Here is a 22108-nt window from a genome sequence, read left to right on the forward strand (position 1 = left end):
CTCAAAATGAGTTTTAAACAGTGTTACTATCCCTCAGATACTATTATAGTTTTTATTAATATTTTGAATCAGTTTTTATATTTTTCATTTTCATTTTAGTTAAAGTTTAAGCCATTATGTAGTGTTTGGCATGTAATTTTTTAGTACTTAAATAATGTAGTTATATTTTTTATTAGTTTTCATTTCAGTTTTATGTATCTTTAATAACCCTGTTTTTGAGAGCTAGAAATCTCCACTTACATCCACCAAACTTCACATTTTCATATTAATATTTATATGCTCAAGGATTTTACAGAGTAGTTATATTATTTGCCCCGATTTTATGCAAGATTTTATTCCTAAAACGTGATCAAAATGAGTTGTTTTTCTGGTTGATATAAAAAAATCTGGAGTGATATTAAACAATACAAACAAAATTCCCTCTATAAAAACACTGATAATAAGTCAACAACTATAACAAATATTTTGAATCTGCCGTTATCTGATGTTCAATTTTCTGTTCTGGAAATTTATACAGATTAGTGCACATTTAAATAAACATTGCCTCATTTGCATATTTAAACAACATTTCAGAAAAACTTTGAAAAAAAAACTAATCTTAATGTAATCAATCTACCGGAGAAAAATACAAATTATAATTTTTTTTTTTTTTTTTTTTTTTTTTTTTTAGGGTAAAATATAACCTAGGGTGTCATTTTAGAAAACAAGCATACAGGATAAAATTCTCGTCCAATTGCCATCAAAAAGTGAGCTTTAACAGAAGGATCAAAGATGGACAAATCCACTCATAATGACAGTATTTGATCTCATGGGCTGAAACGCGAAGCTTTAGTAATGGTCTGGCGACACGGCGCACCGACGGCGGCATGCTTAATTCACTCATTCACTCCTCACTATCAATCCAAACCCCACTCCTCAAGCTTGGCTTAGTGTTGCCATGGAAATCCTGACTGTTTGCTCTCAAAACACATCCAGACAAGAAAGTACATGATCTCGCCAGTCTCAGCCCAGCGGAGCTGAACTACACGAGGGGAACGTCCTTATCAATTCTGCAGCCGATCTCAAACACACACACACACACACACACACACACACAAACAAATATTAATGGATTTGCATAGATGTCAATCAAATGGCTTGGGTTTTATAGAGGGTTTATGAAAATGAGCTCTTCCTGCAGTTGCCAGAAAGATGAATTGGCTTGAGAAACAGTGCAGACAGTGTGTACACTCAGGTCAGATGGTAGTTGGAGCCGTTATGACATGGTCTGGAGTAACGTGCCTCTAAGTTATTCATTACATTCTTTCTGTCCCATCATTGCTGCCTTCCTCATTACCAGGCTAATTCTCCAGCCTCTCTGTGCCGCTGCCATCGCACAATGGAGCCTTTGTGTGTGTGTGTGTGTGTGTGTGTGTGAGAGAGAGAGAGGGCTGAGCTCCTGTTCAACTGAAACTGTCCAACCTTACCCCAGCAGGTATTCCTTTTAGCCTTTAAGGTTGTGTTTGCCATCTGTAAAGCTCTAAGTTCTCACAGTTTCACTCGAAACTTGTTCTAAAAGGTCACCCAGATGTCTTTCTCTTGCTTTAGTGGGAACTTGTTTGTGGTGAGGTCACCCAGATAACTTGCACCGAACGGCCAAAACGGTTACAGCCAGTTGTCCAGCTCAGCAGATTATTTCCCCCGGAGCAGAACACTGAGGTAAGGACATGAGTTCAGGAGTGAACGGCTGATCGCTTATCTTTCACACGGCTTTACTTCCCCATTGCTGCAATAAATCAGGAACGGGGGCCAAAGACACGCCTCCTTTTTCAGGTTTCACGTGTTTCTAATGTGAAAAGAGCTTCCAAGAACTGTAACGTTTATCTCGATAGCATCACTTCATCAGCACAGCTATTCTCAAAAGTAGTTTCATGTTAATTATGAGTCAATGTATTTGCTCGATAAAGAGACCGTAGGAAAACGGAACAGCATTTGTTGGAAGGATTCCAGTCGTGATATAATCATGTTCATTTGTTTAAAGTGTAACCAACCTTTGGACTATAAACTGAAGTGATGCTAATCAAAGACCAACCGACAAAATGACACCAGTATCACTGTTCATCCAGAGACGTGTTTATTTCAGTTCATTTATTTTCAGCTACATGTTATTTACTAAGTGGGTGAATCACGAAACCTGTCAAGAGTTTTATTTTACTCTAAAACCAAAGGGAAAAGACATAAGAAATGAAACGAAAGCAACAAAGCCTATTAGGACCATTAAGATTTTTGCATTGTGCAATTATTTGCATGACAATTAAACACTCCCCCGCAATTCTCAGAGTAACGTCAGAAAAAAAAAATCCCTTTCTTATTATCGTAATGTGAAAAAGAATGAGATATTATTTGAACTGTAAAGTGTTAATGTATCATTGCTGCTTTGGATTAACATCATTGCCTTCTAAGGATTATTATTATTATTATTATTATTATTATTTGAAAAGTAATAAAATCACTGCATTACTATCAGTGAGAATCTAATGAGAATCATCATTAAGAATAATGTAAATTATTCTTTATGGAAAAAAAGTAAATAGATGTATTACATTAATTTTGTGAAATATAAAAATTAGGCTTAATTATCTTTATGCAAAATAAAATCAAAATCAAAATCACCCCATAGATTTTGGGGTGAAATGTGACCTGGAAAAATTGAGTATGAATTGCTTTCTTTTTTTTTTCTTTTTTTTCTATTTCTTCACTTTTGTCTCCTGCAGCTTAAACTTGATCTCTTATTTAGTAAACACTGGAGGTTTTACTCAAGGTTATGAATAGATCTTGTGTCTTTTCTTTCTTTCTTTTTTTTTTTTTTTTACAGAACCGTTAGATATTATGTTTCTTTTAATATTTCAGCATCTATAGGGTTGTAAACATCAAACTCAACAGCACCTTCTGAGAATGATTTTCCCAAGTAAATAGTGAACCAAATGTTTTGTTGCTGCTCTGGAGGCAACAAAAAGTGTTTTGATGAACAGAGTGCATTCACTCGTAGAAAGGTCTCGTTTATGTTTTGCAAGCAACCTTGAGCAGTAGATTTTCTCTGGGTTTTTGTAAGTGGTCTATGCTTTTAAATAACAGGAGAAGGAAATGCTGTTGTGGACAGTGAAGCGAGTTAATAAAAAAATGGCTAAATTTATAGTTATGAAGAGTGAATGGCCACTTTGCATTGAAACTTATGGAATTTTGCTCAAGGTTTGTACCAAACGTGAAGTATGTTTTGAGTGATTATTGGAAAGGCATGTTTAGCCTTGTACTTCAATGGAGGTTTTGTCCAGTCAGGTTGTGGTTTAGCTGACACCTGACTCTTGGTTTGTGTGTGTGTGTGTGTGTGTGTGTGTGTGTGTGTGTGTGTGTGTGTTGGCAGGCTCAAGTCCATTTTCCTGTCTGTTGGAGATAAAGAGGATGCATCACTGACTGAACAGGTGCTGTATCATACACCATACAGATCCACACAAACACATGCAATAGAGATATTTAACAAATGTTAACATAAATCCTAAATATATAACACGTTTTTTTTTTTTTTTTTAAGGAATTCAGAAAACTTTAAAAGAAAATTTATTTTATAATTTATTCACCCTTTTTGGTCGGACTTACTTTCACTCATGGAACACAAAAGAGGATATTTGAAAGAATACGCTGGATGCTCTTCCCCATGCAATTACAATGAATGGAGACCAGAGCTGCGAAAGCACTGTAAATGATCATAAAGCCTGAATTCTGAATTGCAGAGTTCATGAAAGAAGTAGCAATGATGGATTCATGAATGAATTATTTTTGTTCATCTGACCTTTTACAGTGAATCAGTTGATTCACTGCACAAAACTGCAAGATCTGTTCACAAATGAAACTGATCTAATCCTAGAGTCAGTGATCCGTTTGCAGAAGTTAACAGTAATATCAGTAAATAACAACTTAAATCTCTTTCTCTTCCCCAAACAAATCTATCAGATTACTTATCAGAGGACTCATATAATAACACGAGTCATATGTCACTTTTACTGTGTTTTGTGTCCTTTTTAAATCTTAAAAGCTCCAGTCCCTATCCACTGCACTGAAAAGAGTGACCAAAGCTTTAAAGAAAAATTCTCCTTTTGTGTCCTTAAGAAGAGAGAAAGTCTTACTGGATTAAAACTGTACTTGCAGATAATGATAAAATATTAATGAAATAAAAAGAGAGCACACTTTCATTACTATGTTTCTAAACACACCTAAGTACAGTTTTAAAATGTAATAAATATCAAATTAAAAGTCTTATTCTAACACACATTATAAGTGCATAATATACTTTAAAGTATCCTTATATTTTAATATATATTTTTTTGCACTTAATTTGATGTTGACTAACATGCACATGTAAAGTACTTGATTATAATTTTAACTGTAGTGTGTTGTTTGATATTACACTTAAAGTTAAAATATTTTAAATATATTAAATTGGAACGTGATCATTACAAATGTGTAATTACACATAGGCTATATTAAAATACATGATATACAAGTTTTAATAGAAATTACATTAAAGTAAATTTTACTTTACCAAATATGCTTGTCGATACATTTGGCAGTATTTTAACCATATATGAAAAACAATTTTAATAATGAAATTACATAGAAAGATTTACTTAAGTCTTACTTAAGTGGCTCAAAAAACAAGATAAAGTTCAGCTTATTGCATTTGATGTAAATGGAAACTGTAATATATTTTCATTTAATTGCAATTAACATGCAATTAACTGTCCAAAAACATTACATTCAGTTTGCACCTAAGTGCACTCATTCCCATAATAAGTACTCTTTTTGTAGGCTTAGGTGTTTTTCACTAAAAGGAGGTTTTTTTGGGGGGTGTGGGGGGGGTGGTATTCCATTAATAAACACATATACAAGTGAGACTGGTGAAATGAGGAGGAAGAGAGGTGTTTTTCTTGGACTCCAAACAATTATTGTTTTCACAATTGCAGTCAGCAGGGCATTAGTGTTTGAGATGGAGAAATCAGATCACTCGATCCAGCAGTTCATCGTGTGCTCACTTAGTGGCTCCCTTTCTACTTTCTCTCCCTAAACTGTCTCAACCATATGGATTTGAGGACAAATACATTAAGTTTATGCTAATTACAACAGCCATGTGCAGACAAAGGACTGCAAAGGTGTACCTGTACCATGATAAAGAGACTGTGAATGCCATGGCACAAATATGAAAAACCGGATGCGGGGAGGGTGGGCATGTGAGTGTGTTTGTGTCTGCGTTTGTTCCATCAGAGGAGAATGTGACATTTGAAGGATGAGAGACCCTTTTCATACTGGAAACTGGAAACTTAGAAGCCGTTTTCATTTCATTTATGCACTTCACAGGGAACAGAGAGGCAGAGAGACAGAGCAGCAAAGAAGAAGTTTGGAAGGGAGACAGACAGGGAAGTCAGATAGCAAAAAGTGGAGAACATAAACAGAAAGAACATAAATAAAGGTGGGTGAAGGGCAGACAAGATGCATTATTGCCATTCTCAGTACCATACAGTGTCCTGTTTATTAATCAGTAGCGCTGCTGTTACTCCCCAGTACTTGAGATAAGAATTAAAATGGCATTTTAAGGTGGCATGTCACACCAAAAACTTCCCAGCATCCCTTCTGCTAGCAAATAATGACGCATCATTCTGCTGACAGAAGTCAGCTGATTGCTGTGTCACGGCAATGGTTTTAGGCGAGTGGCAGCACTCCGGCTACAGACGTAGAGTCTTTTTTTTTCCTCCCAGACGCACTGCGGCACAGCCAGACGACTAGAGTGGAGGCACAGGAGCTCACAGCTGCAGTCTACTGGCTTGTTTCGGGGAGGCAGAGGAGCCGAGCACTTCCTCTCAAAATACCGTCGCTCTGCTTCTTTTTGCCGTTGAGGGATCATTTTCATTGGGGCAGAGAGTAGAGCCAAGAAAGAAGACAAACTCTGAGTCGATCAACTTGGAATTAACGTTGGTCTCATTTGTAGACAGAGAATTTGGAGAAGCGAGCCTGGATCTTAATTTTTTGGGGGCTGCTGACGCCATCGTTTGCAAGCACCAGACCAGATTCCCAGGCTGAGAAATCGATGCTAAAAGCTTGGATTCCAGTCCGTCACCTGTCCGTCCCATCATAAACCTGTCCCACACGAGACGTCCAGTCAGCCGGGCCCGTCTGCATTTCCATTCGCGGCAACCAGCCAAAGTGGCTGCTCCGCTCCAAGGTTAAGGTGGCTTTCAGTCCTAGACTTAGTCCTTGTCCAGAGGTCAGGGCAGAGGCGAACAGAAACAGCGATGCGGCAGCTGAGCCGAGCTCAGCCAGACAGACGCGTTGACCTAAATCAGCCCCAGTCATGTCTGGACGCAGCCAGAGCAAGGCAGACGGAGAGGAAGACAGAGCGAGAGAGAGAGGGAGAGAGCGACCCACACGTATCGACTTGAACATATACTCGCACTACGGTAGGTTTAGACGACTGCAATTAGCCTGTAAAGAAATGTAGTTTGTTTCCCAACCGTTCGTGTTCAGTTCTTGCTGATGCTGTCCTTGGTTGAGATTAGCTTGTCTGTGGCTGTGCTTGTATCTTTGTGCCATAGGGATGGAGAGAAATGAAGGAGGCTGTAAGGGGAGGGGGAGACAGAGTTGTCTCTCTCTCCCTCTCTTGCTCTTTTTTCGCCACCGCTTTATTTTGTTCCATTAGCTGGTGTTCATATTCACCGTATATCTGCGCTGATCTCCACCATTGCTGCACAGCGAAATTGCTGCAGAGTCGTTGTCCCCCTCACCTCCCCCGTTTTCACTTTTGGGTCCAGGTAAGACATTCACTTATTTGTCTTCGACAACCAAATATGCCAACCCCTTAGTCTGAGCGTGTGAGGGCTGGCGGGCGGTTTTGTGCGTTACGTTTATTTGCTTTTGGTGAATCCGATGCACATTAAAACCCAATATCGTGAACAAGAGCACATCCCCCTCCTCCCAAGCACGGACTCCTTGGGAATATTATGAATTTGCAGTTGTTAAATTGTGCTGGCATTGCACATTCCTCTCAAACTGAAAGACAGTTAATAAAATCACTCGATAGTAGTTTAATCACAGTATAGTTGGAAAGACAAAGCCTTTTTAGAGTTAAACCAAGGTAGGCACGTCTTTTAAGTGTGTTAGTAAGTGAGTTCAAGTAAGTGAAATTGTATAATGTATGCCATTATTTATTTGTTTTAGGCAACAAATATTATGTTACATACGCCAACGCCTCTGTAATTTTCTTAGCACAAATCATCCCACGCTCAGCAGGAACACAATGCTGATCACAGGGGACAACAGTCTAGCCATAAGCGGGAGACTGATATCTTGAACATGTCCACTCTGATTCCTTCGGCTAGCAAATCACTTATTAGTCACCCTTTGGAAAAGTACAACTTCACAGTTTCAGTCTCAACCGCCTGTGCTTTGAGCCATAGTAAGGGCTCTCACACACAGCCGTAATTGATGAGAACTCAAAGGTACCTTGAGGTATTTCTCTGTTAAGAGGCTCTCAGGTAAAAGTTACAGGTGTTGTATTACATTTCAGTGCTGTGAGTTCTGTAATCTTGTGCGATGCTCTTTCGGTGTCAAATATAGTCGGGTGCACAGCATGGCGCCAGAACAACATTGTCAGATGGCCCATCTGTTCTGCATGGGGGGCATAAAGTAACGTCAACCTACATGCAGGTGTAGTTTAACTCAAGCTGATGAAACACTTGATGGATGATGGAACACTTACTATAATATAACAATTATTTGTTATTTATGAAGTATTTTAATAATGGTTATATTATATTATATCATATTATATTACATAACAGTAATAATTTTATTACTGTTGTTTACTACAGTCTAAAATACATAGATTGTTCAGCTGTTTCTGAATATACTGTATAGGTAGTTTCATGCCACGTCTCACTGAAGCATTAAAGATCACATCAAAACGAGTAAAGAGACAACTGACTCTTTGCTTAGCCCCCCCACCCCCCCCATATTTACCATAATAGCACTCTTTCTGCCACCGGCTAACATGGAGGGAGAAGCTATTAATGTATTATTAATGCTATTAATGCTATTAAATGAATTACCTTAGGAATTATTAAATAACATCAGTATCAACAGCGCATTTTTATCTATGATACCTTATGATACCTAATTGACATTGTTTCTAAGATTACATGAAATGCAATGAGAAGAGAATGGATGAGAAGAGAATGTGGGTTAATCAATAGCATACACTTCTTAAGATTTATTTTGCACTTGCCTTGCAAATAATGTTTTTTTTTTTTTTTTTTTTTTTTTTTTTTTTTTTTGATATCTTGTGTAACTATTAAATTATTTCACATTCTATTTAAAACTATTGGAATACACAGTACTCCCTTAGACTTTACTTTAGAAATAAGGGTTCTTATTGACATCTTTTGTTCCATCAAGAAACTTTCATAGAACCAAAAATAACATTAACTGGTTCTTTAAAGTGGAAAAAATGTTTATACATTTATTTTTTAAATTTTTTTTTTAAATGAATGAAATAATGTATTTATTTATTTTATAGAACTGTTCAGTTTGGGGAATCCAAAATTGACATCTATGGTTCTTCTAAGGGGAAAAACACCTTTTGAAGTCTTTATTTTTAAGAGTGTTGTAATTGTTTTCATAGACTATGGGCCAGATTTACTAAACAGGGCAATTTAGCGTGAGAGTGCAATCCCATAAAAGAGGTGATGGAAAGTTGGAAACACAGACACAGCAAGATCATTTCCATAATGACCAACACAATTTACCAAAAGACATGCTTTTCTTGGGCAGTAAATAATGGTACAAATAGCAGTAAATTGACTACTGCAAACCTTAGTAAATCATACTGCATGATTCATTTAAATACTTTCCTCCCATAAATTTTGCACCTGAAAGGAACTCTCCAATAAGGTCAGCCATGAAAATGACTGTCCACACCTTTTCATCGCTAGACTTGTGCAAGATGTTAGCAAATCTGGCCCTATGGCTCATTTGAATGGACAGCAACATTTATAAGGTGGGGCTTAATGAAGTGTCAGTTAAACAAATGTATTCCATGTATTTCATTAGCACTAAAAGTTTAATAGCAAAACTGATAGTTCTGCCAATACACTCATAACCATGTTGTTGTGAGCATGTAGGAAATTCTGCTGCTGCAGAAAAACTACCCTGTAGCAGATCTATACAGGTGGAGCTGGGGAAGGTGGAGGGTTTCTGAAGCAAGCACTAGCCAAATATTTGAATGTTGAGCAGCAAGTTCATTGGTTGCTGATGTAAAAAAAAAAAAAAAATTCAGCTGCACCATTTGAATAATGACTAGATTATATCACATTGAGTTAGAACCGATTGGACTGCGCCATCTAGAGTTTCATGACAGAAACTGTATTTGACTCAAAAGTTTTGCTTTGATTTGGTACATTTGTACCAGTGGTGTTCATATCCCCACTTGATGCCTAAAGTAAGTAAAGTTGGTCATTGTGGCTACAGCATTTCTGTCACTGCAATCAACACCAGTAATTTGTTGTGAATGAGTTTAGGTTTACATTTATAAATAATAGATCTTTAGACTAATTTAATGCAGTATCTTTACTACGTTGCCAACTTTCACACAGGATTCAGTGTCATCGCATCAGTTACACCGTCATGGACTGTGACAGGCATACAGACAGACTGACAGTCAGACGGTATTATCCACATCAGCACTGTTTCCTTAATTGATCCTTAAGTGTTTGCTTCATAGATTCCTAAGTACTCCCAATGTAGCATTTAATGCAAGTGTATTATGTCATATCAGGATTACATGCATTCAATCTGTTGCTTTTCTTTGCTATTCATAGCAGAAAGTGGGTCACGCATCTCAGCTCATGCCAGACCCCACTCATCTCCATATGTTCCCTCAATGCAATCAAGACTTTCATTTGCCAGCTCCTCCATTCTCGTACAACAGTTATTATATCCCTTTTTGCTTAATACAGTGCATTTGAGCATCAGCTTTGATGCTTGGTTATTTTCTGAAGCCTCCTTTGTTCCGAACTGCCTTCAATCATTCTTAAATGACTTCAAATGACTGAGCCGCCAAATCCATCCACACGCACACCCCGTCTCAGCAAACAGCACACATCTGAATGCACTTGAGGTCCTTTTGACTTGAGAATTTACAGCCGAACAAGCTGTAAATAGCTTTACCCCGTTATCCGTAGGTTTCCAGAAGGATTCCTTATGTTGTGGATTATTATTGAAACCAAAAACCAAGAAGAAACAAACACTTTTCAAACACTTTTAGGGGTTGTTGAGTTCCCCGAGTCTGTATAAACACTTCATTCACTCGGTTTGAGCGTAAAATAAATCTCTTAACTGAAATTCGGTCCATTCCTCTAAATATACATTTTCATTTTTGTGGTGTTCACTACATAGCCTGCAGCTGCCATTAATATGTCACTGATAATGTTTTCTAACCGACAACAGACTGCTCTGCTCTATATGTGGGTCAGTGACACACAAACTGCGAAATCACGGAGGACGCACTCTGTTGAATTACCACTCTAAAGATCACATGTAATCATATGCTGCCATCAAAACCGGGGACAGACATTTTCAAATGCAATGTAGCGCAAAAACACATTTGCTAAATTCTGGCCGACAATTTCAGCATGCAACTGATTTGCATTTTTATATCTAAAAGCACAGCACGTTGTTTATATTAATGCATGTTTTCGCCTGGTCGTGCTGTTCCTATCAGTTCAGTGTCTTTTGAATGCATAAATAAGCAGGAGTATTGCACTGACTAGCTTTGTTATTGTCTTCATTACACACTGACAGTAAGCAAATGCGTGGAATGCACTTCAGGGCGCTTTTCATGGCTTCATTATAGCTGTGTAATATTCAGCCGAGCTCATGTCCATTTTTAAAGCTGGCATGGGGTGTACTGTGCCTCAGTGTTTTGCTGCGGTCACTGGGCCTGTTATTTCCCCTGAGCTTTTCCTTTTATAACCACCTGAAGCTAACTCCCCTCAATATCTGAATCAAAATTGAATTACACAGATACGCAGACTGTTTTTATTAAAAATCAGGACTTGTAACACTGTTGGAAATCTAGTTCAGATGTTTACTGTAGCCATTAAGCATGCTAATTACACGGTTCTCTTAAATGCTCAATTCTGATTGGACAATCATGGTATTCAGCTGCCAAATATTTTTGCATAATGGCCCCATAACTATTTTTTTACACAGCTGTGTTTTGTAGCATTTGTGCATACTAAATAATAAATAAATAAAACAATATTTCATGTTCAGCTATTTATTTAGTTTTAACCATTGTTATTTTATTTGTATTTATGTACTATTATGGTTATTATAGTTACTATTATATGTACTATTATTTACTATTTATTAATATGTTGAATTTGCTTTTATTTTTATTTTTGTTTTAGTTTCTATTTTTGTATGTAAACTTAATTTAGGTTGTAGTAATTTTGTTATGTGCTTTTATCAATTTTATTAGTTTTTTATATTTCTATTGAAATATTGAAAAAATATTATACTGTATGTACTATTATGTACTATTTATGTACTGTTATAGTATGTATTAATATGTTGAATTTGCTTTTATTTTTATATCTTTATTTTCTATTTTTTATGTAAATTTAGATTAGGTTGTAGTAATTTTGTTATATGCTTTTGTCAATTTCATTCATTAATTCATTAATTAATTAATTCATTAGTAGGTTAGTTAGTTAGTTATAGTTAAGTTTAGTTTTAGGAATTTTAGTTAGTTGCCAAACAACATTTATAGTTTTTGTTTTTTTTAAGTTCCAATATCTATATTTTACAGTATTTCAGCTTCATTTCAATTGTTGTTTTAAAAATAGTTTTAGTTTAGATAGTTTTAGAACAATGACAGCACTGCTCTGTACATATCAAAAGCAGATGCAAGATAGATAGATAGATAGATAGATAGATAGATAGATAGATAGATAGATAGATAGATAGATAGATGTTACCATATTTTCGGGGAAAAATACATTTAATTTAAAACTATTAAAATACACACTACTTCCTTAGACTTCCATTATGACTTACATAAATAAATAAATGAATAAATAAACAAACAAACAAACAAAAGAAAGAAAGAAAGAAAGAAAGAAAACATTTAAAAAAGCCCTGCTTGTATATTACTGTTGCAAATCTTCATTTCTGTTTATATCTTTGGCATTCATGACATGTTTTTTTTTTTTTTTTTTTTACCTGCCTACCTCTGTGACTTTCACACATGGTAAATGAACTAAATTTACCAAATGACTTCTTCAGGAATTAAAAAAAAAACTTTGCATTAGCAGTATTTTTATATTGTGTAAATCATATTGCATTCTTTCCAGTTTCCAGTATGTCTCGGAAGGTTAAAATGAGGCAACTATTGATTAAACTAAACAAAGAGAAGCTATATTTGACAGCAATTACAGCTGATAACAAATGATAACCTCCACCTCGTATCTGAACTCTGATGTGCATTTTGGGGTTTATTTTGGTTTATAATGACCTGCTGTTTGTCAATTGTCCCTGACATACCAAAAGCAGATGCAGCAGAAAGTCAAAAACCAGTGCTCTGTTACAGCTGACTATAAACTCTTTCATAGTTGACTCCCAGAAAAGTTGTTTATATAAATAGATGAGTTGATACAGCTCAACACAGCATGCCGGCATAAACACGATTTGGTTTTCTCCAGAATAGCTCTCTGCAGAGGCTGCTTGGCGTTCCTTCGCACGCTTCATGATCCAGTACGAGGCATTAGGGCCTAAGATCTGAGCAGTGTTTCCTATGAGGATACTTTGGCTATGCTGTGCGATCTGCCGCTCATCGCTGACAGCAGTCCATACACACACCAGCATCATTACCCATTCCCACTGAAGCCGAGCTCCGCTCTGTTTGTGTTTGTGTGTTTACAGTAAACGGCCGGATAAAAGGCGGGCTGAAGTGAGTTGGTCAGACAGGCCTTGCCAAACCCACAGGCTGTTCTGCTGCTTTGCTACCGCTGTGGTGTTTTGATGTGCGCTACTGTGCAGATGCAGTTTTTGGGCGATCACCAACAAGCTACCGTACAGGAGGAGACTCTGGGATAGTAAGGGATATCTTTCAAGGTTAGTGTCAAATCCCAAGGGTACCATGATGCAGCTGTTGTTTTAGTACAATGTCAGATTGTCGGGCCATGTGGCATCTGTCCCTGCTTGCCACGCCAAAAACAGTTCCACTGAAGAAAGGATGCCCTTGTGAAAAAGAAGTGTGCTTAGATGTACTGAACATGCAGTTGTAATGTACTTACACCTATTCTGATGCATTTACTAACAAGCAATGTACAGTATGACAATAATTTTAATTGTAGTGTGGTATGTGGTATAACAATGAAAGGTATACATAAAGGTATACATAAAGGTATACAATTAAATGTACTAAAATGCAACTTTATCATTACAAATGTGTAATTATAAATATATTTAAATATGTGAGATTAAAATCGCCTTTGAAGTTGTCCAAATGAATTCTTAGCAATGCATATTACTAAACAAAAATTAAGTTTTGATATATTTATGGTAGGAAATTTACAAAATATCTTCATGGAACATAATCTTTACTTAAAATCCTAATGATTTTTGGCATAAAAGAAAAAGCGATATTTACATATAATGTTCTATTGGCTATTGCTAAAAATATACCACAGCGACTTTTGTGGTCCAGGGTCACAATTGATAAACAACAAAGCAGCTCTTTCTTGCAGATGCAGCTGGTGAAGGAATCTATACTGCAAGTAAAGACAGTTTACATCAATTTATATCCAAAACAGTATCCAAAACTAGAAATGCTCCTGATTATATCCATACTAAGTATAAGTATACTAAAATGTACTTATTTTTCACAAGTATGTGCATGTTCCAACTTATGCCCTTTAACTGAGGACAGTCAAATTTTTCCTTACCCTAGAAAACAACTGGACTGCCTCGTTTTTATCCATATCAGTACACTACTATTCTTATGAGTGTTTAATATTCACCGTCGGGTCAGTTGAATGCCCACGTTTGCGGATGGAAACGCATGGCCAAGCCTCGCACCACGTTGCATGGCTTACACAACAAGTCCATAATGAGACAAAGGTATTAGTCAATTGTCTAGCCTAACAGATACTGGCTGCTCCCACGCTAGGATGCGCGGCGTGTTATTGTGTTCCACCGGTGGCCTGCAGCGCACAAATAAACACTACACCAGACTGATGGAAAGACTCCAAACCCATAAGAACAACATGTACAAGCAGGGAAAGAGAGCAATGTCAATAAATCTGAAAGCCTTCGAAGCTTCCTGAGAACAGACAAGCAATGAAAGGCCACGTTCGGCACCTGTTCGCTTTGAAAATGTCACTTTTCTTTCACACTTTGAGTATTTATACAAGCCTTGTGATACAAGAGACTGTGATAGTTACCTAACCAGTGAAAAAGAGAAAGAGTGAAGCTGTAATCGAACTACAGGGCCTATGAGGGTCTTTCTCACTGGTTGTTATTTATGTACTGATCTTCCCGGAGGTGATCCATGATCAAACCAAACTCAAAAGCAGTTCCTTCTTCTTGATCTTACCACGCAGTACATGAAGCCCAGCGCTACTGGAGCAGAATGAATGGAGCTGCAGGGCCAAACTCTCCATCAGCAGAAAGAAGGACATAATGTTTTCTACAAAATGAGTTCTGCTTGCACAAGCAACACATAAGTCACCCGTAATGACTCTGCATATAAACACATACTGACACCCACAGCACTACACCCCCGTGTTGTTAACTTACATGTAAGTAATACATAGCTGGTTCAATTACTGTCTGAGTGATGTATTGCTACATACCATATCCAAGACATTTGTTTATTATTGTTGTTTAAAAATTGTACTAGAGGCTACATCACATGGGATGACAGACTGTATTTTCATATTCAAGCATTTTTCTTCTTTATTTCAGTAAGAAAATCCTGCTCCAGTGTGCCACAAGTCATGGGGGAAGACAGGGCTTTGGAAGAAGAAAGCAAACCTTTGTGTTTTTCTGTCCATGGAGAAGTATGTGAAAGCATAAATTCATAATGTCTCTTCAAGAAATGTACATTCAAACCAAAAATTATTCAGTCACCAGATATCATTTTTTGATACTTGTTTACTAGTGGGTACAGGAAACTGTAGTTCATTTTTGTTAAGTGAGGATAGCAAAATAAAGTAAACTGCAACATATTATACCCAAAAATTCTTCATACAGTGGACTACCCAACAAATTTGGGACCAAAAATTATTCAGACACTTTGACCTAACCATGTTTTGCTTAAGTGTTTTTTCTTTAATAGCTAATGTGACCTTTTACACCACAGACTGAACAACGTTAAGCATTGCTTGGTAATTGGTCGACTTATTGGTATGATCTAATTGTGTACTTTAATTCAACTGCTGACTGCTATTCATCCTAATTCATTTGTGAGACAGTCTAACAAAAGGATGGCCAAAACCAATGAAATAGCAACTGATTTGAGACGAAAGGTAGTCAAATTCTATGAGGAGGGCATTTCAATCAGAAATATAGCAAAATGATTAGATATCCCTAAAGGGAAAGTCTTTTCCATTGTGAAGAAATTTAGAGAGACTGGTGAGGTGAAGAATTTGCCTGGTCGTGGAAGAAAGAAAAAGACAACACCCAGAACAGACAGACTTATAAAACAGTTAGCATTGAAAAATAGAAAAAAATTCTGCTAAAATAATTTCTGCTGAAGTCAAAAAGGCCACTTACACAGAGCTGTGTGCTCAAACCATTCGCAACAGGCTGAATGACCCCAGAAGAAACCTTTGAAATCAAATAAAATGCCTCCAGGTTGCTAAAGAACATATCAACAAGTCTGCAGAATTTTGGAAGTCAATTCTTTGGAGTGATGAGAGCAAATTTAATTTGTTTGGCTGTGATGGCAAAACTAAAATGTGGAGAACCCCAGTGTCTCACCCCTACTGTAAAGCACGGTGGGGACAATGTGATGGTGTGGGGGTGTATGGCAGCTAGTGGACAAGGTAAACTACATTTCATTGATGAAAATTATGAACTCGGAAATGTATGTGGAAATTGTCCAGAGTCAGATGCTGCCATCAGCCTGGAAGCTCATGGGGCGTTGTTACATCTTTTAGTGTGATAACGGCCCCAACCACACTGCAAAGAAGGTTGGTGATTTCTTTAAGCAGAAGAGGATTAAAGTACTAAACTGCCCACCACTAAGTCCAGATCTAAACCTGACTGAGCATCTCTGGGAGGTGATGGAACGGTGCCGCCTGGATGAAGTGCCAAAAAAACAACAGGAAATAAAGAATCTGCTGCAGTGAGTCTGGGAAAATATTGAAGTTCAGGTTTGCATGAACCTGGCTGACAGCATGCCCAGGAGACTACAGGCTGTCATTTATCGCTTTTCCACCAGGGGCTGGTGCTGGAGCCGGAGCCTAATTGGGAACTTGGCTGGGCTTTTCCACCCCAAAATAATCCTGGGCCAGTGCCCAGATCCTGGTTCCGAACTGGCCCCGAAACCTTGCTGGTCTCGAACAAGGGAACCTATGATGTCAGCTTCTACTACAGACTGAAGTTTGAAAGGAGCCATTAGGATTGTTTGAGATGCATCGGCGCTGTGCAGACCAATCTGCATAATAATCAAAGTACCGCCAGAGCAATTGGAAAGCAGACGACTCTTTATGCTTTTGAATTGCTCTTGCGGTACTTTGATGTCATATACCGATGCATATGTGTGGTGTGTGGTGCCGATGCATCTCAAATAAGCCTATATTTAAAAGCTGTTGGAGTTCAGGTAAATTAACAAAATTCACAACAACAATTAAATATGTCAGTTTAGCAGTGGTCAGCAGAAGAGATCAACGCTCTTATTCTGCAAAAGATAACAAATAATTCTGGTCACGTAGGTTGGTGACTTAGGTTCTGCTCACTGCCAGTGGAAACGTGAGCCGGTTCTGAATGAGTGCCAAACTTGGCTGAGCACCGGTTCAAGTACTGGCACCAGCCCCAGTGGAAAAGTGGTAACTGAGGTTGCTAAGGGTGGCCCAACAAAGTATTGATAGTTGTGTAAATATTGTCATACTAACAGTCGTCTGAATAATTTTTGGTTGATAGTAATCCATTACATACCTTTCTATCAAAGTTATCTGACATTATCGAGATGATTTTTTTTTTCTGATACAGTTTAACTCTCAGTTTTTGTCATATTTTATAACCATTTTCTAAACAATAGTGAATAAACTGTGATAATATGAGAAATGTTGAAGGTTTCTGAATAAATTTTGGCTTGACTTTATATGTTGGGAAAGCTATTTTGAAGCTATCTTGCCAAGGTAAGACACATTTAAAGTAGTCAAACTACCGTCAATGTACTCTATAAAAGATGGCAAGCTATAAGTAGACTGATAGAAGCTACTTAAAAGGGTAGAAAAATCCCCCCAAAATGAAAATTCTGTGATCTTTTATCAACCTCATTTTGTTATAAACCTGTATTACTTTCCTTCTTCTGCCGGACACAAGGTTTAGAAGATCAGTAGTAGCCAAAGAGTTTTGGTAACAATTGACTTGCATTATATGGTCAAAAAAAGACATGTATACAGCTGATTAATTAGTTAATCAGGTTACTGATTGAATGTAAAATGAGAGTAAACATATCAAACATTGATTTTCTCCTGATTAAAAGTTTGGGGGTCTGTAATATTTATATTATTTTATTTTTAAATTCTCACCAAGGCTTGAATTTATTTGAATACAGCAAAAAGTAAGACAATATATATATGCTGTTTTGCTGCTCAAGAAACATTTCTTCTTATTATTAGGTTGAAAACATTTGTGCATGTCATACCTCATGTTTTGTTGTGTTTTCTTCCCCCATGTGCTCTGTTTGACCTAGTTTCTGTCTCCGTTTGATTATGTCATTTGCTTCAGGTGTGTCTGGTTAATTATCCTCATTTGCTCCACTATATTAGTTGTGTTCTGTTCTGTTCTCTGTTTGTCGTCCGTCCACTACGTCTCTACATGTGCCCCTTGTGCCTGTTCTGTCCTGGATTTACCCTTGTGGAGTTATTGAAGACTATTTACATTCATCATCTTCTTTGTTCATTTATCTTACAGTAACGTGACAGAAGACAGGACCTAGAAGATAAATAGTAAGCGGTGCCTTTTCCCTGCATTTTTTTTTTTTTTGTTATTTTATTATTTTTTTATTTTTTTTTTTTGTCTTTTTTGTTATGGATTGGGCGGAGAGCCACTTTCTAGTTTCGTTTCACCTAGATTTGCCCGTCTTGGCGTCACGTCCCCGTAAAATGACAAATTACCCTCACCCCGTGGACCTCCAAGACACCACTGGACTGAACTGGAGGGAGGTCATGTTTCGGTGTCTGGAGAGTGTCCTATCTGTCTGTCCATCCCAAACTGTCTATCTGTCCTGAAATTACCATGGAGGCCATTCCCCTGTCACTGACGCTCCCGGTGCTGGGAGTGGCCTTGTGGTGTGAGTGTGTGTGTGTGTGGGCAGCACACACCGTTCCTGAACATTCGGAACTCCTGCCCAGCCCCCCTTTCCCACCTCCTCTATATCAGTCTTCACCATTGCCACTGCTGTCTCCTGGTGGCCCCTCAGCTCACCCTCAGCCCACAATCTGTGTAGTGGGATCGCCACGGGTCTGCCAGTCTCCATCGGCGTCATGGCTGGAAGATCCCTTGTCTCCGCCTCTGAGTCCCAGACTCCACCTCGGCCCTTCGACCCAGCTGCTCCACCATGGCTCCTAGCTCCCTCCTCTCCACCATGGCCCATCAGTCTACCGGCTCTGTCTTGGTCTATCGTCAACCATATGTGGCCTCGGGACTCCACTCCTCTGGCTACACCACTTCCCTCTGTCCCACTGGCTCTGTCAGACTCCTTCCCTCCTGCTACACCTTGGTCCTCTGTCGCTCTGGCTCTACCTCGTCCTTCCGGATCCCTACCTTTTCCTCAGTTACCGGAGCCATCTGCTCTGCCTTGGCCCTCCGGATCCTACCCGTCGCCCTGGCTCTCTGTCTCCACCTCGGGCTCTGACACTGTTGGTCGGCCCCCTGGAGTCGTCAGCCTTTCCTCCACCATGGCTCCTCCCTCCGTTGGCTCCACTGTGGGTCGCCATCATGGCTGTGATCTGGGTCCTGCCTGGCTCCTCTGGCTCCCTTCTGTCTTCTCCCTGGCTCCTCCCTCCATCGGATCCACCCTTGTCCCGTCTGTCTTCTCCCTGGCTCCTCCCTCCATCGGATCCACCCTTGTCCCCTCTGTCTCCTCCCTGGCTCATCCCTCCATCTGGTCTGCCCTGGACTCTGTTGGTCGTCCACCTCCCAGTTATCCGGCCACCTCCTGAACCACCTCCTGTCTGTCTTCCTGCAGGCCCTTTGCCATCCCCTGTCACCATCCCACATCCACTCCTTTATTCTCCTCCTAAGTCCCCCTCTGTCCCTCCCTTTATCTCTGTGGTACGAGGTCGCGCCTTTGGAGAGGGGGGTGAACTTTCACATCTCATGGACCTGTTTTGTGTTTTCTTCCCCCATGTGCTCTGTTTGACCTAGTTTCCATCTCTGATAGATTATATCATTTGGTTCAGGTGTGTCTGGTTAATTATCCTAATTTGCTCGACTATATTAGCTGTGTTTTGTTTTGTTTGTTGTCTGGTCCCTACGTGTGTCTCCTGCCTGTTCTGTCCTATATTTACCCTTGTGTGGATTTATTAAAGACTATTTGCATTCATCTTCATCTTCTTTGTGTTTTTCACCATAGCATGACAGTGCAGCTTAATATTTTTGTGGAACCATTATTTATTTTATTATTATTTTTTTTTTTTTCCGGAATTCTTTGAAAAGAAAGTTCAAACTGCATTTATTTAAAACAGTATATGTATTTACTGCCACTTTTCAATTTAATGCGTCCTTCCTGAATAAAGATATAAAAAAATTACAAATAATAAACATTTTACTGACTCCATACTTTTGAACAGTAGTATACGTTTTAATAAATATAAGTAAAAATTAGAATCTAATTTGCATAACTAAACAGTAGCATTTCCTTTAATATTAAAAAAATAAAAAATATTCTGCTGTACTGTCGCTGATAAATGCAGTTACTAATTTTAGTTAGTTACTTCCCAAAACAATTTGCTAATATAAACTGTTGAACAGCATAGCTAGCTGGAGAGGTATAGAGACACTTCAATCACAGCTCTGAACAGAATAAAATTCTGTGCAATTTACATCAAAGTCTATGTGAAAGAGCCCATTGTCACTGTGGAATAGGTAAATACGATATGTGCCTGAACATTCCCTATGCTGGTGTATTTTTCCTTAACACCAAGTCCCTCTCTTACACTCATCATAACCCTACGTGTCACATCCTGCCAGAGGATTTAAAGACGTCTTGCAATTTTCAATAATGTTCTGCAGGTCCTAAAAGAGCTCAATAACTCCAGGCCTACAGAGGCCACTGAATCAGCATTTCAAAGTGAAACTCTTTTCCACAAAGACCTTTGAATTGAAATAGAAAAGTTTCTCCTTCCCAGCCGTATGGGCTCAACTCTGATTGACCCCTCTCAATCTGTGCCTCTCTGTTGTAAAGAACAGGCATAAAATAAGGCAGAGTTAATAGAGTTTAAGACTAAGAGCCAAACCGCATTGGAATAGGAAGGAGATGGAAAGAGTCAAGGGAGGGAGAGTGACTGAGGCAGAGAGAGATTGAGCAAAGGAAGGAGAGAGAGAGATCCATAAGGGAGGGGGATTGGGTCCGGGTTGCCTGAGGAGATTATCGCCTCTAATTGGTCGAATGCCTCCACTCGGCATTCCCACAATGCCTTGTGTTTCAGTGACTTTCTCTGAACTCTCAAGAGACTCTTCAAGGTTACCGTCACTCTTCAGCGTTATCACTGCACTCTAAGCCACTGTAGAAAATCTGCTTTTAGCATAGCCATGATGGACTGTTGAGAATAGCTGATTATTCAAAACCGGAATGGCTGATCATTCACCTCAAACGCACAAATACAGCTTTTCATCAACTTTTGTGATAAACTTCACTCAGTACCACAATAAAACAGGCACTGGGTGAATATAAAATCAGATTACAGTAAAATATTGATGGTGAACAATAACTAGATTTTCTTATGTATATGTTTGTTTTTACAGCAGTCAGTGTCGTGCTGACTGAATTCTGTTTGTGTTAATCTTGCCGTCTTCCTCTCAAACAGATTGTTGTGTGTATGAAATAAAGAGGATGTAATGAAAAGCATGCCCTTGAATCCGAAAGCCATCGAGGTTTCTTTTCACTTCCACTCCTGCAGAGATCTGCCTTTTGCTTTTCTTCCAACATTGCTAAATTTAAACGAATAAGCGCTTGTGTGTATCAAAGTGGAATCAAATAAAGAAATCATCTCTGCTTTCATTTTGCCCATGTCTTTTCTTCTGGAAACCACAGGTATTAACCAAGTGAAGATATTTCATGATATTAAAATGGCAGCTGAAAGAAAATAGTTGTATCCGCAATTGCATTACTGTTGTAGCGAGATATTTGCTGCCGTGTTTGCATATGTAATCTGAAATAGATTGATAAGAAGCAGAGGTGCACACGAACTAATAAACCAACCCCCTTGACCCAAATCTACGCTTTGATCCCATGGTGACGGGAAACTATGCATAAATCCCACTTCATATCCAGAACCTCGTACGGCAATTGAAATTTTCAGGAATCTCCATCTATATGAGGAGAATAACAGTATTAAAACATTTATAAATGCCTACAGAATGAACAAAGTTTGCATTCCCAGGGCGTTAGCAGTTTTCCATAACAATATTTAGCCAGGAGCCATCTTCCTTTCTCAAACGTGAGCTTTCGGTCAGCATTATTATCAATTATGCAGTAGTATTCACCTTCTGCTCGAAATTCATTAGAAGATCAATAGAAATCACTTATGTCCAGCAGCAGAGGGGGAAAACATTTTCAAAGGAGTAT

At 38.4% G+C, this 22108-nt stretch overlaps 1 protein-coding gene across 6 annotated transcripts; it reads left to right on the forward strand.

Annotated features, from left to right (window-relative positions):
• The first annotated feature begins 1504 nt into the window (after window positions 1-1504).
• Window positions 1505-21539, forward strand: LOC109062418 (proline-rich receptor-like protein kinase PERK2). 6 transcript variants are annotated; one of them, XR_006157221.1, is made up of 5 exons: window positions 1505-1698; window positions 3401-3458; window positions 13006-13197; window positions 15052-15146; window positions 18232-21539. XR_006157221.1 is itself a non-coding variant. In XM_042744965.1 (3 exons), exon 3 carries the CDS (start codon window positions 18804-18806, stop codon window positions 19479-19481), a length of 678 nt encoding a protein of 225 aa, XP_042600899.1. In that variant the 5' UTR covers window positions 5268-6485; window positions 15052-15146; window positions 18232-18803; the 3' UTR covers window positions 19482-21539. The 6 variants fall into 6 exon arrangements, 2 of the variants coding, with proteins under 2 accessions (XP_042600899.1, XP_042600898.1); XR_006157220.1 differs by lacking the exons at window positions 1505-1698; window positions 3401-3458 and adding exons at window positions 4641-6485; window positions 6621-6836; XR_006157218.1 differs by lacking the exons at window positions 1505-1698; window positions 3401-3458 and adding an exon at window positions 4672-6485.
• The last annotated feature ends 569 nt before the right edge of the window (window positions 21540-22108 follow it).

Source organism: Cyprinus carpio, chromosome B19 (genome assembly GCF_018340385.1).
Source record: "Cyprinus carpio isolate SPL01 chromosome B19, ASM1834038v1, whole genome shotgun sequence".
In the NCBI taxonomy this organism is placed as follows: domain Eukaryota; kingdom Metazoa; phylum Chordata; class Actinopteri; order Cypriniformes; family Cyprinidae; genus Cyprinus; species Cyprinus carpio.